The sequence below is a fragment of the Phalacrocorax aristotelis genome, chromosome 2 (assembly GCF_949628215.1).
Source record: "Phalacrocorax aristotelis chromosome 2, bGulAri2.1, whole genome shotgun sequence".
Lineage (NCBI taxonomy): Eukaryota > Metazoa > Chordata > Aves > Suliformes > Phalacrocoracidae > Phalacrocorax > Phalacrocorax aristotelis.
In genome coordinates this window covers 20429818-20453064 of record NC_134277.1, presented here as the reverse complement: position 1 = coordinate 20453064, position 23247 = coordinate 20429818, and the positions used below count along the sequence as shown (strand labels likewise).

Here is a 23247-nt window from a genome sequence, read left to right as displayed (position 1 = left end):
GACATTTTTTTTTCCTATTGCAAGAGGTATCACCCCTCAGCTTTAATAGCATGGCTTATAACTGGGAGGTACTCTAATGGGAAACAAGGACAACTAAAGATAGAAGGGTAGGAACCAGAAGACAGCAAGGGCAGGCAAAGAGGTAAAACAGAAGTGTTCTGCTTGCAGGCGGGGGAAGGAGTAGAAAGAACATCGTCCTTTTCTTTTAGTTTTCCTCCAACTTATGAAAAAAACTTTACTTCAGCACACTGGCCTGTTTGTTCACAACCGCAACACTACTAAGCTTTAAAATCTGTACACATCCCCAGTTTAGGCGTTTTGAAAGCAAACTTACCTGAAAGTCTTGATCATCAATTCCAAACCTCTCTCTCAGATTACGAAAAACCATTGGACAATATTCCTTAAATTTGAAATGACTTGGCATGTTTTCTCTGGAAGAACAGAAAACCAAATCAACTTCGTTAACCTGCATATGCAATAAGTAACTCTTATGAGTTACTGAGTATTAGTAGTATTTTGAGAATGTCTCAATTCTGTTCATACAAAGAAGAGGATTGACAATCTCTCTTCTAATGCTTTCTTTTACTCAATGAGATTTGGGTCACACTGGTTTTTTTTCTTTACAATGTTTAATAAATTTATTAAAATGTTTAATAATTATTAAGTTATTTAATGAATTTATACATGTCTCTAACAAACTACAACGTAAATGGATGGAATACACAACTATACACAAACATATTTTGATAGCTTTGGAACCTGGACTCAAAAGCAGAAAACAATGTTTTCCCATTGTCCTAAAATTACTTCAGAGGTGAAATCTTAGATTGGGCTACACAAGAATTACTATACCATCTCTGTCATCAGAAAGTACCGACAGAGCCAAAGCTTCAAGAAAACTGGACTCATTAAGTACAGGGCTAATTTTAATATCCTCCTGTTAATTTCAGACTTACATGTGAGAAGTTATTTTGACCTTTGCCACAGAACAGAAGACCCAAAGTAGCAGAATTCTTCCTTTTTCCAAATATATTCTTGAATAAAGTTCAGGTTATATACAAAACAGCATTAACAGTTTTGTATGTCTGTACATGCTGTTCATAATGCACTGTATTTTTAAAAGACAGGTATTACATGAAATGATCTTAACACTTTTGGAACATCTATACGACTAATATGATTTCATATTATGGATTATAAAAAGCTGAACATGAGTCAGCTTTTATATATGCCTTAAATTCTCATTCTTGTTCCAATATTTCACTTAATACATGCACATGAATTTGTTTTTAAAAATACCCAAATAAATGCTTGTATCAGCCATAATCAGACCAAGAAAGGATCACCTTCAATATGTAAGATACACATAAGGCAATAATATATCATATGAAGAAAAAATACTACCCAGCAGCCCCTGCTGTTGCTTTTCAGAACAGCACAGATGGTTATGTTTATTGCAGGATTAACTTAATCGTCAAAACTTCAGTCCCATCAAGTGAAAAATAACAGAGTTCATGGTATTCATAAAAATATAACTGCCATTATCCACCTCTGCAAAGAATTGTTGCTTGTACTTACTTGTTGAAAAGGTGATTGTCCACCTTTATCTTTGAGTATGCTTTGAAATCATCTGGCATCAACATAACAGGGATTTGAACATGGCTCAGTTCATTGATCTACAGAAAAAAGAATACATTTAGTTGCTGATGTCTTTGCAAAGATGCTGCATGTGTCTTAATTATGAGAAGTCATTCAGTCCACTATTTCTTGTGCATGTAAGTAAAAGAATGCAAAAGCAGATTTATTCTTTCCAGATTAGATGCAATCACAAGATAGACACCTTGGAAAAGAAGAAGCAGCATTCCATATTTATGCTAGTTTCAGGAAAAAAGTGCTTCAAAGCACACCTGGAGTGCACTGTTTATGGAAGGTCAATGAGGATGCCAGCAGAACAGTCTTTAATCCCAACACACTGTTCTTGTTTCATCAGCTGAGCTACACTCTCCAAAGATAACTCAAATTCTGTATTTCAAGCAACTATTCACCTTTGCAGATTACAAGCTAGTTTTATATGTCTGTGTCTGTACATGTGAATGCACACAATTTGGGCTCAATAAGCAGAGGCTTGTTTCTTCCAATAGTGCAGACCTCAGCCGAGTTTTTGCAAGTCACAGCATTCAGGCATTGTTCAAGTTGGAAAAACTATTTAAACAGCAAAATTTTTTGCTTAGAAATAGGTGCATAAGCAAGTTCTTAGGCTGTCCTTATTTTGTTACATTTATGGGGATCACCTAGTCTTTCTAGTTTTGAAATAAGTATTGTCAGTCTTCTCAAAATTAGGATTTTTCATACATATTTGAAATCCACTTCTGGCTATATCTTTATCATAAAGTGTGGACAACTTTACCCTTACCTAGTTTGTAGGCATGTTTTTATTATTGCATTTACTTTAGTAAATTTTAACTAAAACATGATAAACAGAGATAATAAGCCTGCAATGGTGCTTTCAAATCACAAACAAGATACCCGTTACAACAACAGTCATCAATACCCATGACATACATTTTACCTATGTTCTTACAGTGCTCTACATCCTGGTCATGCATCTCAATTTACCCAGTCAAATATTTTTGCTCATGCAGAACACATTTTGCTTCAGCAGTTTTCTACAGAGTTTAGGGGGAAAATTCACTCTACAAGAATACAAACGCACGCTAAGGGAAGGATATAGCAATATAGGGGTGATCCTCTGCTCTTAGCACTATTTATCCAATACTGTTTTCCAGTTAGGAAGCTGTTAGTTGCCTGTAAATGCTATCCTGCCTAACAGAGACTTTTGGAGAAACCTCCACTGAAGCAGCTTTAGGCTATAAATATTGGGAGGGAAAAACCGCACTCAAGCGCAAGTATGACATTTTGCAGAACTGAAGTTAAACAAAATAAGAAAACAGTGAGGAGCCTTTTAGCTCTTAAACAGAGGAAAGCAACCAACACAAGCAGGCAGGTCAGATGGCCTCATCACCTTTTAGTACTTTCAAGTCTCAGTAATGTTCCCCGCCATGTCTCATTTTTATTATTCAGATCCCTGCAGCCCACATGAAAACCTACAAAATCTATTGAATTTACTTTAGAGAATCCTTCTTTGGAAACGCCTGAAAAGGTCTAGATAGAGGCATGGCAGTTATATAGCAGAATGAGGAAAGGAAATAGAAAGATGTTTGGGACAGGCTGAATGTGCTCTGCTCCTTGGAGTTCTAGGGAGAATGCTCTTTCCTCCTTCCAAAGGGAGAGAGAGAAGAAACCCCAGTAAGTCTTTGAAAACACAGCTGCACAAACCTAATAAATCATACTGACACCTCATTAAATACGACATAAAGTAACAAAACATTGATTGAAAATCACTACATCTAACATACATGTTCTTTACCACAGTTGATACCACCCTATATTAGTCTTGCCCTGAAAGCACCGGGCAGATTCATGAGCCTGCAGAACTAGTATAGATGTTGTACAAATAAAACTAGAGACAAGTAGATCTAAATGCAGAGATATGAAACTTAACATTTGCTTATATGGAATTACCGTCTCTCAGACTGCCAGATTGTACAACAAATTCTACTTTTGAAATAGGGATAACAGACCTACAAGCATTTCCATTCTAGCCAGAAGTGACCCCAAGAATATCTTCCATTGAATACTGTCAGTAATACTGAATTCACACCTCTTCAAATGACCCATCTACAATTTGCAAGTTTGCTTGAAAATTTGGATTTTAGCTTATCAAAACTGTATTGATTGAATTTTCACATGCATTCAGTTTTCTTAATTTACAGATGTAAAGTTTCCCTGGATACACCCACCTATAGATATGCTTTCATGCTGTGAATATTTGAATTTGTGCTATAATGGCAGTTTTAATTGTGCCTGTAGGCCTTACAAATGTCATCTACAGAGTGGATTAACAGCCAAATGTCCTTGTATATGCATACTTTAGAGATTCTTTTATTCTAAACAAAAATTCCAAAATAATTCTCCCAGGAAGTGCCCTACAAGATATGAATGTACGCCCCCCCACCCCCCAAACGAATCCAGCGGAAAATGCGGGCTAACAGAAGGTTTTTGGTTTGGGTTCTTTTGGGGCGGGGGGGGGGGGGGGGGGAAGGAGGAGAGGGTTGGGTTTGAGCGGGGTGAGGAGGACATATATCCATGTTTGAGACTCATTCAAGTCTGAGGTGTATAAAAGCAATTTCTCTAATATTTTCGGGAATTTCTCTCTGGCAGGAGAGGGTAAAAAAAGGCAGGTGATGAACACAGTAGAAATGACCTTTGGTATAGCACACTAGCTGAGTAATGGCATGTCCCATCAGCACAGGCCATTAATTAATTTAAACCTTTCAAGTATAAGGTCTGGTTCTTTGCACAATAGTACATTTTTCGGACAGATTTGATGAGGCCAGATCGGAAAGTGCACACAAAACAGAAAGGAATACCCACGTCATTAGATCTTGGTGGAAACTAGAACCACATTGTGGGGGGAAGGGAGAAGAAACAATATCCAGAACTCCCCCGCAAACAGTTCTTGAAAAGCTAAAAGAAAAGGGGGAAAGGTCAGAGGGATCAAGTCTCCACTTCACCATCACCATGTAAAGAAACAGTCACATCTGAAAGACACTAAATATGAAACAGGAAGATGACATTTTGAGCCTCCCAGTCCATCTTAGATGAAAATTTCCCTTCTTCTGTATTTGAAAGTCAAGCATGACAAAATTTTAAGATGCATGTGATACCTTCACCAAGTATTATGTGCATCTCCATGCTACCCATTAAATACAGCTAGCTCCCTTAGCTATAGCAAATGAAATGTGACTGTGAGGATGAAAGTCCAGTATTCCCAATTACAATAGAAACAGTGTTACAATAGCTATAATAATTACATAAAAAATAAGAAATATCTATTTTCCTCTAAGGAGCGCTTCTGAATGTAACACAATCATGAACAAGAAATAATTTCCCACAAGAGATAATCATGACACAAAAATGAAGCAGAAAGACCTCACTGGACAGAGGACTGACTGGCTGCTGAGGTCTCAGGATCAAACACTCATTTAATTACAATTACTTCTAAGAGAACCAACATTGTAGCATCTCTACAATAAACACCACATGCATCATACCGAGAAATAAAGTTCTTTTAGTCCTGCAATGTACATATTTTCACTGCCCTGATTTGTTGCTGCCAACACAAAATTTTGCTGCAGTTTGTCTTGTTATTTGAAAGACAATGGTTACTATATCTTTGAGGAATTTAAATCCCATATAATAGCCTTAGAGAATGGATTATTTAATATGAATGACTAAGATTTTAGTTGCACAGTAACCATGCATATTATAAGTACCTCATGTCTATTAGTAACATTTGTAAACTCATGCACACATGAACAAGTGACCCAGAAACTTAAAAAGGGAAGGTATTTTCAAATACCTTCCATGATATTGGTATAAAACTAGGTGTTATGTGAGATGGAGACATCCCTCATGACTTAGGAACTTTAAGGAAGAACAATTTTAAATGCGTAAGACTGGCATCACCCCTTTAAACACATGGTACAAAAAATGGTGGCAGTAGGGATCGGCTCGGAGCTGTGGCTCAGTCATGGCAGCTGGGAGGGGGCCGAAGCAAAAGGAGGCTTTCAGGCAAAAACCAACTGATTGCAACTCATTTTGTTCCTGCAGGTTTAGGATTGAATTCACACTGTCAGGAAAACAGAGGTTGTAATTAAACTGCAAATAAGGGAATAATAAAAGCCTACTGGACATTGAATAAATAGTAAGACTCAGCTGGTAATGATTCTGAAATTAGCACACAGAGAGGTGTTCCCACAAAGCCATCTTATATTGGTGACATTTCAAATAAGCTTCTCTAATTTATATGATTTGAAATCAAGCAATGAATATATCATAAATTGTTAGGCATTATTAATGGCCCTTATTTAATTCAGATACATTCACCCTAAACACCACATTACTAGGGCAATGCATAATTAAACATTAGTTTTCATTCTGTCAGAACATAAGCAGCAATAAATTGCTTGTATGCAAAGCAGACAATGAGATATTTAAGCAGCATATAATAAAGGCAATTTACTGCATATATTGCATGTTTAGCTGGAGGAGCCAGAACAATGATCCCGTTCTCCAGCAGATACAAGCTGATGCCTATCACTACAGTGCTGCAGGAAGGAACCCGTGTAACACATTACAGCTGGTATTATTCATTAAAACCAAAAACAAAAAACCCCATACAAAATTGAAGAAGCCATGTACAATGTCCAAAATTTCATCCCAGGCACATCACAAATCACATGCAGACTACTCAGAAATGCCTAGTGGTTCCTTTTGAAACTCTCTTCTTATTTAAAGCCTTCATTCTGTATATGGTTTCTTGTACTTAATATCTCAGCTTTAATATACAGCATAAATACAATTACCTTTTAATTTAACATATCAGCCAGTCAGACTCGCTGGCTGAACCTAGGGAGGGATACAGCATTTTCACACTGAACGGCTTGATAAAACATCTCAGTCGCAGTTACGGATCTTGGCAGTTTCACACATGGGAAAATCCCTGCTCCTCCTGATGTTGGGATGGGGCTGAAGTGCTACTTTCTTATCAGCTCTTTATCTCCCAACTCTCTGAACTGAAAGCCAATTCACAACAGCCTGATCTGCTGAGACAAACAAGCTACACCACTGGCTTGTTACTCAGAGAAAGTCAAGTGCATTTTTCATGGATTTGTGTATTTTTAAACACAGATTTTGGAAGAAGTGGGAGTGGAAGAGACTTTGGAAGAAAGAAGTTATTGAGGTCTAAAAATAGAATTGAACTTTTAACACCACCAGCAGTTCTGACATTTTTATGTTCATGGTTTACTTTCTGCATCTCAGTTTCTTCTTTGGCAAGGAAACCTGCACTGAGCTCTGAAGAGAAAAAATATCTGACAGTAGTTTTCGTTCAGACATGGAGACACCATTTTGACAGGGCCTCAGACTTCTTCCAAGACACAGTTAATTCATTTACTGGTAGGTTAATGCTTATGAAAGCAAGCCTATGGGCTTCTAATAGATTGCTCTTGCAAAACAAGGCTGGATAACAAGAATGCAACGGAGGAAAACCACAGTATTAAATTTCACAGTTAGGAGACTATTATCCTTTATTCTTCTGGCACCTTCTTCATCACTGAACACGCTTGTAGGTCTTATCAGAGTATTTTCCTGATTGCTACAGCACAATCATCTAGGAGGTAAAGTTTCTTGATCTTATTCTTTATATTATCCCGTAAAAAGCCATTTCCAAAGCTGTTCCTATTTTGTAAGCAGTAAAGGTTTACCTTAAAGCACAATGGGCCAGTGGTGACAGGCAGTGCTATAGGCAGGCATTTACATCCTCTCCATCCCAGATGTGGAACAAGCTGCAGTATTGCTACTGGGACAGTAAACGCCTTGTGTTGAAGTATAAGCTGAAAGCGAAGTGATTATTTTACAACTCTCTGAAATCTACCTTGAAGGGTCTGAAAAGGGTGGATGAGGTCAGCAGCTAATCAATTTTGTGGAAGACATTTGCCTGTTACAGGGTAAAACCATCATTTGATAAATGTCATTTGACAGTTTAAATTACACTCAAAGCCATTCTTGCAAAAGAAATAAAAGGTTAAGCTAAGTTCTGCTGTAGAGAAATAAATCAGTTCAGCAAAACACTCCTTAATTTGTTTTAAATGAGGTTTTCATCATTTCAATCACACAAAAATTCATCTCTTTTTTCCATCCTAAAAGCATAAGGTAAAATATATCTACTCAGACTTTTTATTAACTACACAATGTGCTAGGAGTTTAAATGGCATAGGAGACTTCTATATAAGTAATTTCTAGTTTCCTATTCAGAAACAAGTCCTAAAATTAAAGCAATTATATGACTAAGAAAAACACAGGGTAAAGTATTCAATTTTCTGAGTTTTTAGGATCATTTAAAATTTAATGTATATGGGGAGAGACAAACAAAAAAGCCCACCTAGCTGCCAGAATAATAGAAGTTGGAGTTCTACATGTCTCAAAACATCCATTGGGAATTACTAGAGCAGCTTCATGATTTCACAGTTCAGGTGATACCTGTCATTAGAATGTTGGCTTTCAATTAAATTCAATAATCTAATGCTAGAAAAGTAGGCCCGATTGAACCAAATGTTTTTCAAATTACCTTAATGCAGAAAGACACACTTTTTCCCAAATACTAAGCACAGAATATCTGAAATACTTTACAAATATATTAAATACACTTCATGGATTTAGAAATTCTGAGAAATGAACACAATTAACTTACTTTTTATCAGAAAAGTAGCAAAACTTTTCTGAAGTCTTATGGTCTGACTTTGAATTAAAAGCAAAAAATTTCACAGCAAACCCCAGATGTTTTAATGAGACTTTATGGTTGATGTTTTCAACAGTACAAGACTATCTTTGAGGACGGAAGGTCTGTAGTGCATGCATTCACGTGGAAAACAAAATTGTGACATACCCAAGAAAGCTCCGAACAGGATATTGTGAGATACCAAATACAGTCCCAAAACAGAGGAAAAAATGGTTTTGAAGAACATTTATTTCTTGGTGTTTATCTTTAAATTTGGAATATCAGGGCCCCGAATCCAAATGAAGGATTTTATAGCTTGTTATCACTCCTGTTCAGAGAATTTGGAGCGCCAGTGTTTAAAGAACCTACAACAAAGCACCAGAACATTTGTAAAGGGAATATGATTTTAAGTTTTCAAGTCTTTCTAGACTGCAAATGTCCAAGAGACTTGAAAATCCAGAACATCTGTATATTGTCAAAAGTAAAGCCACATTTATCCACATTTATACAGATTTGGTTAAGCTTCCTGTGAATCTGCTTACACCTTTCAATGAGTGCAAAAATTAACACTTCATAATGTGCCAAATAATCAAAGACCAAATATAAATTAAGCAGCTCAGATATAATGCCTATGATGATAATCCCCCTTTCTCCTAAAAAGCTAGGACAAATGCAATAGTGTGTACAAAGATACTAGCACACATCAATGACATGGAAAATAGAGTAATAGAAATGTGACTTATTTGTAGTGGAGATTTGACATGCAAAACAGTTTGAGTAGCAAATGGCACACAAAAATAAAGTGCAGTCTCAGTCCAAAACGAAGCTGTAAAGCAATGACAGTCCTTCAGATATGGGTGAGTTCTGATGCACACAATACATGTGAGCTCATTCTTGTTTGCTAATATAATGGTTAATAAGAAAAGACAAGGCAGACAGCTCAGACAACAATTTCCAAGCTAGTGGGCTTGCCACAAAATTGATAAAAGAACATTCTATTTTTTGAGCAGAAATATCTCAAGTAATCTTTTTTAACTTCAATTTGTACGCTGGGAAGTCAATATACTTTAAGTCAATCTTTCATAGCAATAGGTATCTTCAGTTACAGTTTGAAATACTAATTTAAAACACACACACTTATCACAAGGTCTGATAGCAATTGGTCTATATTTTTCTAATTAAAGAAAAAAATGCCTATCTGGCAACAGAAACTTCAGTTCACTTGGCTTTGTCATGAAAGTTGCACATGAGAATACCTAAAAAGAGTGCTAGGAGGCAACAAGTATTTTATTTATGACATAGGGAAATGTTTAAGGAAAATAAGTTCAATTCTATATACAAAGTAATACACAACTCTCAGATAAATGTTCTGCTGATTTTCTAAAGGATCGTTTGTGGATTCCGGAATAAGAGCTCAACAAGCAGGAACAAAATGAAATAAAGTTACACTTATATTCCATGAATCATGTTACTCAGACTCAGAAAACCACCAAACTGACCAAACAAACAGAAAAGACTTAAAGGAGTCTTAAATAATGCTCATCTTTCACAACAGCTTTTAAGATCATATCTTTCAAGTGTAAATTTTCTGAACAGGAAAAATGAATTCATGCAGTTAAACATAAAACTCCAGTAAGCAGTTGAACAAATATGGAGATGCTGTAGAGCCTTACCTGAATGCTATAACAGCAAAACGAAATTCAATAGAAAAATTCTTTTCAACAAAGAAAAGCAAAGTATAATGGGAAATGAAACCTAAGGAACCATTTCACATGTAACACATGCAACTCAGCTGCTTAATAAAGAGAAAGGCTTTAAGAGCATCCTGCCTAAGAATGACAAACTGGGACGGCTGCAGAATAAATGCCATAAAGCAACAATTTAAGGCATCAGATGGGCTTCATTATTGTTCAGAAGCAATAACAAATGTAGAAAAGCCAAATGTTTTGGTTATTTCTACACTAGCATAATGAAGGTAATGTATTTCACATGATTATTGTTACAATTAATTATTAAGGAGAAGAAAGACCAACTTGTGAATAGGCTTTTTGGTAACACACTTTAACATGCTGTCATACATTCCAACATCACAAATACGTTATTCAGGAAACTGTTGGCTTGTGAAAAGATGACATTAAAACATGATTCCTTCTGGCCATTTCTGACTTACAGATTAGGTGAAGGGTGAAGCCGTGAGGCAAATTTTCTGAAAACAGAAGCAATACCATTTGCATTATATAAATCTAATTTATGAAGGTAATTAACTGAACACAAGTGACAGCAGAAGCAAGTACACAAAGGTCATACTACAAGTATTTAACTGTTCCATAAAGCAGTACAACAGTTCTTGGTAACATGGACCATAGACAGTAATCAGAGTGCACAGCGTACAGAACTTGCTCTGCCAGCGTCAGCTTTCAGGTACAACTTTTTTTTAGCTCTCAATCTACATCCTCCAGGACAAGTAGCCATGCAAAATATTGTACTACAAGCCCAAATGCATAAGGAATGCATCTCCTTGATTTAGAGAAATCCCTTCATTTATCTCCCTGATGCACCCTGGTTGCACTGTGTTCCTCTTGCATTTACCAGATAATTTTTTGCTTCAAAGTAGTGTAATGCCTGAGGTCAGGGCTAACAGGTCTGTAGTCACCTGGGAGGGTTACCAGTCTTCCAGACACTATCAGGGTGCCATCCAGACTTTTTTGCTACATGAAGCCACTCAATGGGCTCCATTTATAAAAATGCTGTCAGAGCAAATACAGAATTTAGAATCATACAATTGTTAAGGTTGGAAAAGACCCTTAAGATCATCGACTCCAACCGCTAACTTATCACTGCCAAGTCCACCACTAAACCATATCCTCAAACACCACATCTACCCTTCTTTTAAATACCTTCGGAGATGGAGACCCAACAACCTCCCTTGGCAGCCTGTTCCAATGCTTGACAACCCTTTCGGTGAATAAGTTTTTCCTAATATCCAACCTAAACCACCCCTGGTGCAGCTTGAGGCCATTTCCTCTCGTCCTATCGCTTGTTACTAGGGAGAAGAATCCGACCCTCACCTTGCTACAGCCTCCTTCCAGGTAGTTGTAGAGAGCGATAAGGTCTCCCCTGAGCCTCCTCTTCTCGAGGCTAAACAACCCCAGTTCCCTCAGTCACTCCTCATAAGACTTGTTCTCTAGACCCTTCACCAGCTTCGTTACCCTTCTCTGGACATGCTCCAGCACCTCGATGTCCTTCTTGTAGTGAGGGGCCCAAAACTGAACACGGTACTCCTGGTGTGGCCTCACCAGTGCCGAGTACAGGGGCACCATCACCTCCCTGATCCTGCTGGCCACACTATTCCTGATACAAGCCAGGATGCCATTGGCATTCTTGGCCACCTGGGCACACTGCCGGCTCATGTTCAGGCAGCTGTCAACCAACAGCCCCAGGTCCTTTTCCTCCAGGCAGCTCTCCAGCCTCTCCTCCCCAAGCCTGTAGCGTTGCATGGGGTTGTTGTGACCCAAGTGCAGGACCCGACACTTGGCCTTGTTGAATCTCATACCGTTGGCTCTGACCCAACGATCCAGCCTGTCCAGGTCCCTCTGTAGGGCCTTCCTGCCTTCCAGGAGATCGACACTTCCACCCAGGTTGGTGTCACCTGCAAACTTACTGAGGGTGCACTCAAACCCCTCATCCAGATCACCAGTGAAGATATTGAACAGGACTGGCCCCAACACTGAGCCCTGGGGAACACCGCTCGTGACTGGCCACCAACTGGATTTGACTCCGTTCACCACCACTCTCTGGGCTCGGCCGCCCAGCCAGTTTTTAACCCAGCACAGAGTGCACTTGTCCAAGCCGTGAGCAGCGAGCTTCTGCAGGAGAATGCTGTGGGAGACAGTGTCAAAGGCCTTACTAAAGTCCACGTAGACAACATCCACAGCCTTCCCCTCATCCACTAAGCAGGTCACCTTATCACAGAAGGAGACCACGTTAGTGAGGCAGGACCTCCCTTTCATAAACCCATACTGGCTGAGATTTGTTGTCTGTTAGGATAGAATAACAGCTCCTAGGAGGAGATGTGAAAGGCCTTAAGGCCCAAAGAAACCAAAAAGAGCCCAAGTGGGCTGGCAACTTCAGAACAGCCATTTGGGATTGCTAAAGCGCTCTTTTTGCACTGTCCTGTCCACCTCTTCTGTGCTCATCGAGGCAGGAATCTTTGTTCTCTCAAATATGGTTTCTAAACATGCATTACTCTCCCTTTCTGACAGACTTATTAAAAATACACATTCATCCATATATATGGAGATATATCTGGATTAATATATTGAATATTAATATATGGACAAATATATATGGATGAATATACTGGTTGTGAATGGTGTGTATATATATACATACACTGTGCAGCTTCTTGCTACTCGTGCCATACATTATGTGCCAGTAGTTCAGTATTTGGGAAAGAAAGTATCACTGTGTGTTTACAATGAGCCAGGTTTTGCTTCTGCTCTGGATATCCTTTTTCCATGTAGAATCCCAATTTATTTTGGCAGTAACACTATATAGAAAATTCCATGGATTTATTATCATTACTTGTGGGATATTAACTGCTCAGATATAACACCTGCAATGTTCATTTTGCTGCAGGCTGACTATTTAAATTTAAATTTTATTTAAAATGCCTGGTACATCATGACCCCAGAAAGCCTTCCCAGCCTCACAGAAGAGCGTTGTGAGGGGAGGGCACAGCTGAGCTGCCAGCAGCTCATTGACTCTTGAGTCCCCCTCACCCTCCTAGTCCAATTAAATTGGAAGTTAAAATAGTTAAACAACTCACAGTAAACTTTTTTTATCCCTTGATGTGAAATAAAATATAATTTGTTAAAAGCAATGTAATAATTGCATGACCCTTTTCCTCAGTTTATGGGTCAGACTTTTGTTACTGGAGGATTTCACGAGCTTAGGGGTACAACAGGACACATTCAATAGGCAAGAGGACATAAATCCAGTTTCTATTTATATTTGTCATATCCCACAAATAAAAAGCAACTCCAGTGGGTTTAGTGCCGTTAATCTGAACATGCACTGGTGTCGCAGTGCCTCTGAGGGAAGATCAAACAGAAATTACCAAACTTCATCATTCAGTAAACACAGCAACAACAAAACATCACTTTTACTGTAAAGACTAAAACAAACTGTAAAGAAAAGAAATTTTTGCTAGTAGTTTCTACCACACTATCCACGGTAATATTGTTTCAAACCCAGTCAAAAAGTATTTTCCCATGATTAGGTGGTTGATGCCAGTATTTGATCAGCTAACACTCATTTCATCTCCTGGACTCCAGAATCACATTTCCAAGACTTAGAAAGCAGAACCAGCCCACAGAAACTCTCTCATCACTGACATTTGACTCAGGTTATATATTTCTGATGAATAGTATGAGAAAGGAAAGCTATCTTTATTATTTCCACACTTTAAAATCCAAATTAAAAGCATTGAACAGGTTTAATTTATCCCTTAAGCAAGAAATTCATGAAAAGGTATGCATATTTTACACACACATATATACATATAAATTAAAAATAATTTTAAGAAGCCCTGAGCTACCAATACGCGTTTTCAACCATTAACACTAATCCTAATACAGAAAATTATCCAATGCAGATTTTAATAAGTTTTAATAAGTTTAAGAGTTCCGGATAATGCACCCACAGTGAGCACAACATTGCATTTTTGAAGATCTGAAGCTATGTAGTATCAAAGCAAGTAGTATTTTTGGAACCAGAGCCATGAGCAGGCTGCCTGTGCAGTACAAGGACCAGTTAACTCGACTCGCAGCTGCTTTGCATCACCGCACCAGCACAGGCGATCTGGAATGTGCACCCTTATGCCCTCCACATTCCTCTGCACACACACACTCATTTTTCCATTTTGTCTTACTAAGAAATATTTTTTGAAAAGAACAATGTTAAAAAGGAAACACTGCCCTTAGTTTTAATTTGAATGCAAGCCTGAAGAACTGGAAAAAAGTGCTTTTTTTTTAAAGAGAAACTCACAATAAAAGCTATTGCCATTTTTCTCATGGAGACTGAGACCAAAAGCTGCCATACCTTGTAAAATGCATCATAAAATGAGAAATAACAGTAACCTGCATGAATGACTAGACTTCCTGCATACAGGGCAGCCATTAAACTCAACTGTTAATTCATTTCTACAGTGGCAGAAAGGCAGAGCGGCTGAAAGGTAAGGTGATGGCCGTCCAAGCCATGAGGAGTCAGAGGGAAGCGCACATGCAGCAAAGGAAGGAACATGCCTGTTGTTTTTCCACTATCAGGAAAAATAAAAAAACTAGGGTGGATTAAAAGTATCTACTTCAGGCTTGTAAGCTCAGGCTTTTTTTTCTTGCATTTTACACACCCACCCCCCCCCCCCCCCCCCCCCCTTATTTATGGAAGCATTTATGAATTTATACAACTTCTGACTGAAAATGCACAGTAAATACTGGGGTGTTTTTCAGGAAATCTAGGAGAGACACCTCTACCTAGTCACAAGAAAGGACTTGAGAAATAGGTACAGTGAGCCACAGGTGTTTTCAGTAAAACAAAGGCCCATGCTTCAAACAAGTCAGCATTGCCAACACCACCCCCAGAAGCAGCACACTTCTGATCTTCCCCATTTTTCCCTGCTTTTGCACCATCATTTCTCCTCTTTTGACCTAACAAGGGTGTGTAGTCAGTCATATGATGAACCAAAGTTAAATCCCAACTCAAACCAGGATTTTTGTTTATTAGGACCATTTTGCCAATCCCACTCACTGCAAAGTTGCAGGAGAGGGAAACCAGCAGATAAATGCAGTTCCGGAGCTTAAAAGGTTTGGGCTACTACAGATTTTTGAGCTAAAACCCCTCAAGTCAGAAGCACTGCCTACATTCTTGGATTTGATTATTACAAGGTGAATAAAGAGTCATCCAAATATATCTTTTTTTTAAATTTAAATGAAGCTTTAACTTCAATACCTTGTAAAATGTATCATAAAATGAGAAATAACAGTAACCTGCACTAATGACTGGACTTCCTACACACAAAACAATTTTGACATTTGTTTTTGCTGCCAACATTTAAGTACTTAATCAGTTTGCTGAACTGCAAAACCAGCTTTGGTAACTAACTTGTTTTTCAGGTGCAAGCAGAATATTTTCTTCATTTCTGCTCATTCAGCTAACAGAGTTAAACAGATAGGTCATTCAGAGTTGGGAAACCAACTGGAAGTCAAAAAAGCAAAAAAGACTTGTTTTCCTTTCCTGGTCCCCTAATTAAGAAATATTAGGGAAGATGAGATCAAGTTTTGAAATCTTAAGGCATGTTCATCAGTTGAGCTGATCAGTCTTCAGATAATGCTTCCTTTGTTTAAAAAATATGATGTCAAGTATAAAAATTGCTTTGATTAACTTATTTTCCACTTTGTGGATCCAGGATATTTAAGATAGTTTTATTTAACTTAGGAAAAAGAATGCCAGTTTATTGCCTTGCTTCGCAATTTATCAGATGGACCTTGACAAAGTGATTTAAAAGAGGACCTCTTCATTAAAAACAAACTCTTGCCTGCCAGCACACTGTCAAGAATCTTCAGAGGAGACAGGCATACAGTGTACCTTCCTGCTTAGAAAGACAGTACTCAAATACAAATGCAAAACAGAATTAAAATTGGTTCTATATTAACAGAAATCAGTTGCTTTCAATTTAAGTTTCATTTAAATTTAAACTTCTGCTTTAAAGTTCACTATAGTCTTCTGCCTCAGCTCTACAGGTTTGTTTAAGGAGAGCCTTGTTTGACATGTTTTTGTCTCATGCTACCTTTTGGAATCTCAAAGGATGAGATTTCTAATTCCTAAGTAAACAGAATTTTGTCTATTCACAGCAAGAATGTGCACTACTGCTAATAAGTACTGAAGAAAACTAAATAATCCCAAATGCTTGGCTAAGAACTGCCATGACTAAGCCTCAGCAAGACTGAAAAAGTATACATCCTTAAAAAGAAAAGCAGTTAGGTTTCTTTAAGTCTTAAAATATCGTCATTCTCCAATTCAGGTCTCTACATGTTTTCCCAGGTAAATGTAGTATCTCAATCATAAAAAGTTTTGCATTTTTTTATCACATGCAAGACAGAGGCATCCTACCTTGGACACCCATATTTAAGAAAAAAAACATTTACTCCAGTGACTCTAAGTGAGAAAAGAAAAACTTAAGGCTAGGTCTGTAGAACTTCAAAGTCTGAAGCAATTAATGAGTTCTGAAGTGCGCTCTACCTCTGGCCTAGGCTTACAGTTGCAGTTATGTGTGACCTTCAGATTGTCAATAGGCTCTTTATCAGCCAGCAAACTTTATACCACAAACTCCAAAACCTGAATTCAAACAGCAGTGAAACTAAAAGCTCTGCTGAGCTTTTGGTTAGGAAGATTATCATTCCAATGCTCACCTGTTTTCCTTCCTTAGACTGATGACTTCTTTGCAGGCTTCAAACACAGGAAGGCTGCCAGTAGCGTAATAATTTTTTTTGTTTTCAGCCTTTCTGTATTGTCTCTCTACTTCTACTGTCTAGTAGTAGATAAGCCCAGAAGGCAAGACAGATCAACGAAAGCCAGTTTCCAGGAGAGCTGCACTTGGCACAACGTGAGGAATGTTGTTTTTCTAGGGTCATACTCCAGGAAAAGAAAAAAAAAAAGGAGGTAAAAAGAAATGTTTTAGACCACAATGTGTAAATTCAGTGAGATAAAGATGACTCATACTGCCCTGTCTGGTTCAAGTGACCTCAAATACTAACACAGATACCATCAAAGAAAACACTAAATAAATACACGTTCTAAAATAACATACTATCTATCTGCTAGTGCTAAGAATAGCCTCGTATTAATCCGTGTTAAGATACTGAACAATGGATAAACAGATGCTGTTGTACTGTGATCACTCTAACCGTAGCAGTGAATGTCCTTACCAGACCCAGGACTGAAAGACCTAGAAGCAAGAACTAGTATTGCGTTCCTCCCTGTTTGTACACTACTAGGAGAGGAAATATCCTGCACTTCCTACAAGACAAGGGCCCCTGAGCATCACCTGCAGTGAAAATAGACTGTCACAGCATAGCCTCTAGAGGGATCAATGTATAGGTATCCACAAAGAATTGAGATATCTACTTCTACAGATGAGGATAAGTTGTTTTGTTTGTCAGTGACTTATTAATGGCATAAAACATGTCAAGGAGAAATGAATATGACTAGCTCAGATGAATCCCACATGGGAAGTAGTCAAGTTTCCTTAACAGTAACATTAAGGACAAGTACTGCCCAGAAAGACATTTGAGTTACTTCTGAGGTTTTAGTACGCGTGAAAATTATATACGCAGAATGCTGTATTCTCATAATATTCCACTCTGTTTCACCATCTGGATATTGTTAGTTTTATCCAGGTCATAATGAAGTTAGAGCTAGCTCTGCACTCAAAAAGCGTCACCAGTAAACCACCATGTACATCTCATTTATGCCAGCAAAAAATTGCACTTTTGCCATTGTAGCTGCTTACTTCATCTCACATGAGCTGGAGACATTTGTACAAGCTGTTTTGGAAGGAGTATGGTTTTGCACGCAAATTAAAAACACATAGCAGCTACTGTCTATCAGCTATGCTGGTCAGAAACTGGTTCCCATTAGAAGCATGGCTGACTCACCTGTGCCTTCAGCAGCCAACCTTCCACTGATTTTGGGTGCCCACTTTCAGGTATTTCTGGTCTGATTTTTCTTACGTGCCAAACAAAGAACTCTGACTCCTGTGCAATGTGGGGAAGTCTATACTCCCAAGAGCTAGCTAGATGTTTCTGATGGAGGTTTGAATATGAAGGCAAGCCTTACCTGCAGAGATTTATTTCGGTAAAAGTTTTCAAACTATAGTAGTATTAATTACTATTGAGATCTCTTTCCTATGAAAACTCTGTCACAGTGAAACTAAAAATCCACAATACACATATTAGGCAAATACTTTTGTAAATAAATTAGCATTAAGTGATTAATTTACTGTTGACTTGTGGTACCCTGCAAGCCAATAATCTTGTTTACTACAGGTCAAGGAATTACAGCTTAAGGAAAGTATTAAAAAGACAGTGACAGGAAACAGGAACTTCAGAAAGTATAAATTTTGATATTAAAAGAATCGCCTGACAGAACAAATGCTGAAAAGTGTCATAATTATATTAAAACCACTGTTGTCCAATCTCCCTTTCAGAACATCTAACCCACAAACTGTCACCAGCTGTAAGGGTGGTTTTTGTTGGTTGATTTTGTTTTGGTTTTTTTTTTTCCTTTCTCTGAAGAAAGGAGCAAGTTGCTAAAACTAACATCAATGCAATAATCTCTATTCCAGCTCCTGAGGCCATCTTGGCATACCAGACATTTGAATTCTGGTTTAATGAGTGCTCTGGAGGAGTGAGAAGTCCAGATCATGAGAAGGACTTAATGCTCCACTTGGAAAGAGAGAGAGAATACACTTGCAGTAAAATTACTGAAATGCTTATGTGGCTCTTTAACAGCATCTACCCCATCCTTATCCAATTGGTCATCTTATTTTTTTTTTTTAGTAGATTCTTTGAAAGGAGAGCACTTAAAGGAAAAAATGTTTCTGAGTTCACAAATTACTCTATTTACTGTTTTACAGAAAGCTAGAGAAAATTACAAGTGTAATTTACCCTTAACACATCCACTTCGTTAACACTTTAAAAGTATATTGAAAGCATTTGGTACAATAAAGAGGAAAATAATATCTGAAACCTTAAGTGTTTCAAAGAAATTTATATAACTTGCTTTTTACCTTACTAAGAGTTACAGATTGCCTTCTTTCTTTATGCTACTAGTTATCTGAATGGCAACAAAGTGCTTTTGAACTGTATGCTTAAGAACCCTGCTTACATTAATCTTTCCTGGGAAGCAGAAGAACCAAAAGCAAGTCTGGCATTCCCTATCCGAGGTGGGGGCACTTCCAAAGCAGCTTACATGTGTGTTCTTACCCATAAAAGAAACACCCCACCTCCCAAACAACCAGGAGACACTTCAATAGCTCTGCTTACCTTTCAGACTGGTTGCTGTTGCAGTTACTATCAAACAGTTATTCACAAGCATAAATAAAATCCAAGCTCCAAACTGCCAGTCTGTTACAGCTCAGTTATACCTCAACCAAGAAGCACGTGCAGTGTTCATACCAAGTTGTCACTAGCCTCTTAACCTCCTCTCTTAGTCCACCCCAACCTAAACCAGCCTTTAATAACTCCTGATTTACAGGAAACATAGCAGACGTCTAAGTAATTTCTCACTTGCTTCACTTTCCTCCATCAGCAAGCTTTGGTCTTCCCAGAGATAACATTGATTGAAGGATTTAACTTTAGGCTGCCTTAAGATTTAAGGCAAAAGTTGTAAATAGTTTTTGCAACTGTTAATGAAGCAGAGCAGCAATACTCACACAGAGCAGAATTCAACTGACTATGGAAATACCATGAGCTGAGGCACAAGGCTCAGCTGCACTTATGATTGAGATCTAGTCAACAGCAAACTGAGTCCAGACTGATCTTGTCATGGCCAAGGGTTTAAAACAGGCCATAAGATAATGTCCTCAAAGCACCTCTTTCTCTGCATTAATTCCAAGTGGAGCCAAGAGCAACTACTTTGGCTCTAGCCACCTGCTACTGTAGAGCCAGGGTGGACTTCACTTATTCTTTTGCCAATCCGCTAATCAAACGTTTGCAAAGCACCTACTTACTGAGAACTATCAAATAGCATGAACAATTTTTGAGACCAAAGGTAAAGACTGTTGACTCCTATGCAAAATACGTTCTCCCTCACAGAGAATATACAGTCACTCATGTGAGCCAATAGCAAAGAGCATGTAGAAAGGTGCTAGGAGAAAAAACCCAAACCCTCAATGCTGGAAAGACAATAAGCAGGTCTGCAAGCAGCTGCTCTTCTTGGGAGAACTGAACCTGGGAAGCACTTTCAAATAGTAGTAATGCTCACTGCAGGCTGAGGAGGGGGAAGAGAAGGAACAAAGAGAAAAAATACAAAGCCTCAGATTTGGTTTCTTAAACTTCATTTGATGTGACTTTATATATAAGCATGTGTCTTGTCAACACACTTCATGAAATATGCAGTGTTATTGACAGAAGATAACTTCCTGGTCCTAAGTCTACATTTGAATTTACACTGTAACTAGCCTGAGATCTCTTCTCTTTTTAAATCAGTGTATTACATTTCCTGAACATCTTTCAGATGTTTCAAAATTGTATTTCACAACCACTTTGCAGCCACAGATTATTATCCCATTTTTAATAAAAGGGAAAAGATTAAAAAAGTAATTAGCCAAAATAATCCTAGACTGGAAAAAGCAACTAGCAAACACGTTTATACCACCAAATGCATTTATTCACTTCTGAAGTTTTACCATCCCAGAAGACTTTCCACTGCATGTGGAGTGACTCTAATTCTTTGATTAGTATAATTATTACCATACATAATTTCCATGTGAAATCTTTTCTATTTCACGTACTAATTCACCCCCCCTTCCACTGTAATTTTAGAAAGGCTTCCAAATATTTTAAATATAAAATCCTGGGTGCACTATTTCACCTATAATCACACCAAGTTTGATTTAGTGAGATATTTCTGTTCATCAGTTACAAAACACGAAGTGTGCTGCCGTTCAAGGAAAAGCCACGCTTTTCTTATCTGTCACTGTCTGAATGAAAATATTTGTAGCAGGAGCATTATCTATGAGAAATGGTTAATGAACTGAAGGAGCTTAACCACACCTTTAGGAAGGATTTGAGGGGACTCAGATTAACTCTTACAAAAAGCAACACATGCATATCCAAAGGGCACAGACGCAAAAATCTGCTGCCACATTTATGAGGATCCATTTAGCAACAAGGCGGTGAACAGCAACCTGGAAAGCAGGCTGGTGCTAAAAATACCCACTGTTTTCTTTTTCTGGAAAAATCAAAACACACTCATCTTCCAGAAGCTGAAATCTGTATTAACAGAAAAGGAAGTATGCAACAATGATAAAGTCCTAAAGATAGTTTCTATGTGCAGTGTAAGTGATCCACTCATTAGAGGCTGGATTTGTGCTTTGAGAAGACCAAAGCAATCCCAGGAGAAGGTCCTGTTCACAATGCATGGTCACCCACCTCCCAGTGTTACAGCTCCAGTGAAGATCTCTGTCTTTGGGCAGAGCAGGATTTAAGTCCATACACCTTGATTTTCTTCTCCCACTCCCCAAACTGTAGTCTGCAGGAAGCCTTGGACTGATATATATATATGGTGTGATATATAAATACGTGACTGGGGACATAATCAAGGTGAGCGAGCAATATTATGAAGAGTATGCAAAAGTCTACAGTCAGATGAAAGATGCCTCTCACACACTTTCTGGCATTCAAGAATGGGGGATTATCTTGATGACGTCTTTTTTTTAAATGCACATCAGGGTCTCTTCCAGAAGAATCTCTTGGTTTTCTGCCAAATCAGCAATAATCAAGGAAAGCAGAACAAATTAAAACAAATGTCACAGCAGATTTTTCATGGGTAGCCTTCCCCTTTGAAATGCCACACCAAGACATTGGATTCAAGATAAAACAAACCAGACCCTTTAAAACTGAAAGAACAAAACAATGGTTTTATCTAGTAGGAAAAAAAAGTACTTTTTTTCTGCACAATAGAGTTGATGCTGATTTCAATATTCACTTTCAAGACAGCCTAACATGGTATGAAATGTACAATGTAGGACAGATATTTTGAAGATATGATGTTCCAACTAAAGGTGCTTTTGACTGTAGTGTGAAGATAGGTACTCAGGCAAGCAGCAGTGCTGAAGGCACCCTTAGTGTTTCAGACTTGGACGTAACTATAGCCATGAGTGTCTCATCCAAAATGTAGCAGACTCTAAGGTCTCCTAATACCAGACAGGATGCGCAGTCATTATGTTAAGTTTCTGCTGAGGTTCAGAGGCTTGACTATCCTTCCATCCCAAAGGCTGTGGATCAAAAGTATCTGCACTGATGTCTATGGAGCTGCCCCATAAACCCAATGAAATAAAAAGGTGAATCAGACTCTCAGTGTTTGTCCTCCCTACCTCCAGGGGAGTAAGGCCTAGGCTGCAGCATTCGAACTACAGACACTTAATGGAAATTCCCACTGACATTGACAGGTTAACAGGAAGAAAAGCCAAGAACTGTAGAAAGAAACTAAATGAAGGAGAGAGAAACTCAGTAAGAAGAAAGAAAGCCAAAAAAATACAAGTAAAACCCAAGGTATCAGCGTGACACTCAACCTAAGACATCTATTTTTGGAGTTACAAGTTGTTCTGGGCACATCATCTGCCCAGCTATCTTTGCTAAGGTGAGGAGCTGCAAATAGACCAAGCTCATCTGGCACATCCCCCATCTGTGCCTCTCTCCTTCCTCACCCCAGCCAGTCCCCAGCAGGTGCTTTGCTCTTGCTGGGCCACAGGAACAGCTACCATGGTTTTACCTTCTTCATTCAGCGAGCTACCGGGCTGAAATGGCTCACCACTGTGCCACATCAGCACCAAAGCCAGCACAAGACTGGGATAGGGGATACATGGCAAAATAGCAAGCAGTGAATTAAGCAGAATATTACACTGTTGTACAGTATTTCATACTGGCCAGTCCATAGCATAACCCTGTGGTAATCCTTCTGTCCATATCAAGGCTTTTAATTAATTTATTTCTGGTGCCAAGTAATCAACTATATCTAAACAAGCAGTGGTTTGCCTCAAATTGAAGGGGATTTTCTCAGGAGAC

At 38.3% G+C, this 23247-nt stretch overlaps 1 protein-coding gene across 1 annotated transcript in view; it reads right to left on the bottom strand.

Annotated features, from left to right (window-relative positions):
• The window catches only part of PIP4K2A (phosphatidylinositol-5-phosphate 4-kinase type 2 alpha), a 119322-nt gene that overhangs the window by 51062 nt on the left and 45013 nt on the right, over positions 1–23247 (bottom strand). Inside the window, exons 2-3 of the mRNA XM_075082663.1 lie at positions 1579–1676; positions 335–431 (exon numbers count right to left, since the gene is read on the bottom strand). Of these exons, the coding sequence (XP_074938764.1) occupies positions 335–431; positions 1579–1676 (195 nt within the window). The remainder of the gene's footprint in view (positions 1–334; positions 432–1578; positions 1677–23247) is intronic.